Source organism: Panthera uncia (genome assembly GCF_023721935.1).
Source record: "Panthera uncia isolate 11264 chromosome D3 unlocalized genomic scaffold, Puncia_PCG_1.0 HiC_scaffold_8, whole genome shotgun sequence".
In the NCBI taxonomy this organism is placed as follows: domain Eukaryota; kingdom Metazoa; phylum Chordata; class Mammalia; order Carnivora; family Felidae; genus Panthera; species Panthera uncia.
Window position 1 is genome coordinate 60,543,705 of NW_026057586.1, and position 4,454 is coordinate 60,548,158.

Consider the following 4,454-nt stretch of genomic DNA (forward strand, 5'->3'; position numbering starts at 1 on the left):
GTCCCGCTGGGTCAGCCAGGTCATTAGTGCTCAGGTTAGAAGATTCTTCATTCCAGTAGTCTCCTGCAGAGGTTCTTCGGGTGCCTGTACCCTTTTGGGTTAAACTATATGTCAGCACTGAAATTCTGCCCACGTCATAACTCTGTCTGCTTCTTCCTCAGTTGCTCACGCAGTCCTCAGTCCTGAATCAGCCAGCCTTCTCTCCCCCAGTGTCGCTCCGTGGGGTAACAAGAAGTGAGGATTTTAGCCCATGGGTTCTCGCCCTAAATAACATCTGCCAAGACCTAAAACGTGATCCAGAAGAAAAAATTCATTAGGCAAAATGAGAAGTTAACAGACAAAATGACCCTGCCATTGCTAGACTTCCTCTGTTGTTTTCTTTGTACCATTTTCTTTCTTTCTTTTTCTTTTTCTTTTTTTCTGATGTTGGTTTATATCTGGTTGCAGATCAAACCAGCATCTCTTTCACATGCAAGGCATCTAGTTTGGCTTCACTGAATACCACTCAGAAAATGGGGTGGATAATTCAGTTTGTCATGGTCATTTCTGAGCCTCGCTCCCTCTCCCGTCTTGGAGACTATTATGTTTTTTCTAAAAATGAAATGTTCTATATAAATATTACCCAAGCAGGTATTTCTGCTTAAGCTGTTTGGTTACCAAATGGTTTCAATGAACTCAGGATTGGGAGCTCCAAATAAAACATATCGTCTCTAATTTAAAACAAAACAAAACCAAACTCAGCTACAAAGTCATGAAGTACGAATTCTGCTCTGCGAAAGAAATATTGGGACTTGTAGTTCTTCTATTTCCCTGTCCCACCCAGAGAGTGACGTTTCCTGATTTATTGCCAGCCGGGATACTTTTATAAAAAGTACTGCTGTGTTTTCTCGTCCGGCCAAACAGGTCCTTCCCCATCCTTGAGCCCCCGCTGTGGCGCTCGTTGTCCGTAGTATTGGTGTCGTGTGTGATTGGCTGCATGACCGTGTGTTGGTCAGTTGAGCCGTGCGTAAACTGATGTACCGCTGGTGTTTTAACACTGTGTCTCTGTAACTGTTTGCGCTGCTAGCTGCTACACTGAAGCAACCGTGCTGTTCTCAAGGCAGTCTACCCTTGACGATTTAGATGGACCAGAAACTGTTCCTAAAACAAGTGAGCGTGCTCGACCTAGGCTTCGTAAAATGTTCAGCATGGATATGTCCTCCTCATCAGCTGACAGTGGCAGTTTAGCATCAAGGTGCTTAACTCGTGCATGCTTTGTTTTTTCCCTCACGTTACCACTTTTCCCCCTTCGTGTCATTACAAACATAAGCTCTCGTGATGTCCGTTTGGTTTTGGTTTTGGTTTCTTAATTTTCATTTTAAGAGTTTGCATGACTAACCAAAAGCATAACCGCCGCTCATTCTGGGACATAACTGGTCACTCCCAGGACAGCGTTCTCTTACACTAACCGCTCGTTGGTTTTTGTCTGTTAGGAGTTTCTTAAAAATCCTTATTACAAACGTTGTCCTCCATTTTGTAAGTATCTTCCACTCCCTAGGCGTAAAGAGATAAGCATGCTCCCTCCTTGATGGAGAGCTCGTGTAGGCAGTCCTCACAGAGGAAAAGGGGCCAGGAAATATAGAAGACTTTTTCTCATGATTTCATCAAAAGAGACATGTAATAGAAGAAAAAAAAAATTTAAAATCTGCCACATGGAGTCATTTTTAGTGGATAAGACCAAATCTACAGAACTTAGAATATACTTTACCATTGGCTTTTGTAAAGAATATTATCGTGCGGTAGAATATAGAGCCTTTGCCGACTGGAACTTATTGCTTTGGGCTTGAGTTTTCTCATTAAGTCCTACCGTAAGACAATACTCATTTAGAAATGAAAGGATTGACATACAGTCCCAAAGCTCTTTGTGGAATTGCCTTTTTGAATGGTCCACGGGGGCACAGAAACATCAGCTGCATTGCGTTTCTCGTGACACCAGAAAAATCACCCGAACCAAGACAAATTTCAGTTTTGACCGTGCACAGTGGTAAATTGGAGGGGTGTTAACTTATTCTCTTCCATTGCACTCGGTTGAGTCCTGAAGGTACCAGGACTCGTTGACTCCCTTCAGGGCCAGACCTGACCCAAAAACCATAAAGAACGTGCTTGTAATTGGTTAGAGTCCAGCTGGAAGTTAGACTTGATGTGGGGTTGGCTCCACTGTTCTGAAAATTGCCTGGGGTGATCAATTTCATGGCCTTCCTAGGAGGTAAGTCCTAGAAAAATACCCAGTTTGCCTTGGCATTCCAAGAGCTTTCTATGCGATGTCCCGTACTGAAGTCCAAGGTCCTGGGAACATAAACACATGAGTGGGCACCAAGCGTTCACATAAATGTTCCTCGGTCTCAGGATGCCATGAAGGGCTCTGCCAAGGCCTGTTCATCTGTCCATCCACCCACCTATCCCCTCACTTATTGACATGTCTACTGTCGTCCATGACAAGAAAAGTGGGTACGACCTGTATATTTAAGAATCTCTGTGTTTATGGGCCCAAGCTGCTCACCGTATGCCATTCAGATAACAGTACAATTTCAGAGTCTAATGTAGTATGGTCCTCTATCTACCAGATTCCACATCTCCAAAACATTTTTGCCTTTCTGCCCTTCATGGGCAGGCAATAAAGACAGGCGGGCCATGAATTTCACTGTTACAGCTGCTGTATTTCATTTCCAAAGTCGCCTACACAGACATGGCAGGGAAAGTTAGGAGATAAAGGACAGAGAAGGAGAGGTACAAGAGAGATGGTCAGGTTGCCAAAACTAGAGGGTGGAGATAAGTAGGGAAGCTTAGGGAGAATGAATACTCCATGGGGAACAAGTAGAAAAGATAAGGTGCAGTCACTGGGGACAGAGATAGCAGGGGTACACCCTGAGGGTGCAGCCTGCAGGATCCATAGCCCTGGGGAGAGTCCATAGCACTGGGGAGGACAAAATGGCAGGCCTTCCCATGTGCAACACAAAGAACCCAGCGGGGGATGGTTGGGAGCCAGAGAGATGGTGAAAATTCAGTCATACGTAATAAGCACCAGTAAGAAAGAGGTAAAGGATGGAAAAATAGAGAGGAGGAACAGACATCCAAGAAATGAGGCATTTTTTCCATAAAGCATGCAGGTTGTTTAATTCAGCCAATATTTTCTCATTCTTATCCTCCCTTTATGGGTAGGAGTGGGCCCATTACGTAGAATTGGGAGCAGAGTACCTCCTGGCCAACACCCACGGACCCAAACTGGCAAAGTTTCGTCTCCATAGGCACCATCCTTTAATATAGTGGTAGGTATGCTATGCTGTCTCCACTTGAAAAGAAACACTGGAAGCCACGGCTGCAAATCTTGATACGATTTAGACAACCTCTGTGCATGGGTGGCTTTAGCAACGTCTGAGCCATGTCGTGTGACTTGTTCAGGGTCTCAACCGTGCGCGGGCACTGTGGGCTTTTGCATTTGGAGGCTGCTGTTTGCAGTCTCTGCAGACCAGACATGAATACTCTGAAGGAACAAAGCAGGTGGATGGAATGTCAGGGGCGGGGTGGTGGGGGCAGGGGAGGGAACGGGGTGGTAATTTTCTCGCCCGCCTTGACGTTTGTATTGGGGAGTGTCGGGAAGGTGTCTCGAGCATCGGGAGGATGCTAAGAGCGGGGTGTGTGCCCTCCCTCTCTCCCGACAGCGAGCCCACGCAGTGCACCATGCTGTACTCGCGCCAGGGGACCACGGAAACCATAGCGGAGGTGGAGGCCGAGCAGGATGACGAGGCGGTGGCCAAAGACGCCGACCAGGGAGGGGAGGAGGCCGCGGACTTGGGGCCGGAGGAGGCCTCGGAGGCCTCGGAGGCCGGCCTCACCCCAGATGCCGAGCTGCCGCACTACTCCACCGAGGATGGGGACGTGGAGGCGCCTCCCTCCTACAGCAAGGCGGTCAGCTTCGAGCGCCTGTCCTTCGGCTCGAGGGACGACTCTGCAGGCCAGAGCCACATGGCCGTGAGCCCTGACGAGAGCCGCTCAGACAGGCTCGAGTCCAGCATCTTACCGCCCCTGACTCACGAGCTGACGGCCAGCGAGCTGCTGCTGAACAAGAGTGCTGGGCGGGTGGGGGTGGGGGGTATTCCGCAGGTTGTGGGTAGACAAACTCCCATGGACAACCGTCCACCTGGACATTCAGAGCAAACAGACCCAATGTTCAGTGCTCCCATCGTGAAGCACAGAACTAGCCAAAGCCATCCGTGATAGACACTTGTGCACACATTTCTTCCTCCAGTAGGCTATTAGGTTGACTCCGCCAGAACTCTGGCCACATGGGAAGGAGGGGAGGGACAAGAGGGATCATGCAAAGCAGAAATCAGTGATTTGGAGAAATGAAGACGAGTTTATTCTCATGTTGTTTATTTGTTTTTTTTTTTATTTTTTTTTAACGTTTATTTATTTTT

General features: G+C 47.7%; 1 protein-coding gene across 1 annotated transcript; it reads left to right on the forward strand.

The window, feature by feature from the left end:
• The first annotated feature begins 1,012 nt into the window (after window positions 1-1,012).
• On the forward strand, window positions 1,013-4,254 carry LOC125914337 (piezo-type mechanosensitive ion channel component 2-like). The gene is made up of 2 exons (XM_049619570.1): window positions 1,013-1,234; window positions 3,699-4,254. The coding sequence occupies exons 1-2, from the start codon at window positions 1,179-1,181 to the stop codon at window positions 4,252-4,254; spliced, it is 612 nt and encodes a 203-aa protein (XP_049475527.1). The 5' UTR covers window positions 1,013-1,178.
• Window positions 4,255-4,454: the final 200 nt, after the last annotated feature.

Coding starts and splice junctions, on each gene's coding strand:
- LOC125914337 (XM_049619570.1), top strand. CDS start 1,179: ATGTTCAGCATGGATATGTCCTCCTCATCAGCTGACAGTGGCAGTTTA. Junction 1,235..3,698: donor AGTGGCAGTTTAGCATCAAG/GTGCTTAACTCG, acceptor CTCTCCCGACAG/CGAGCCCACGCAGTGCACCA.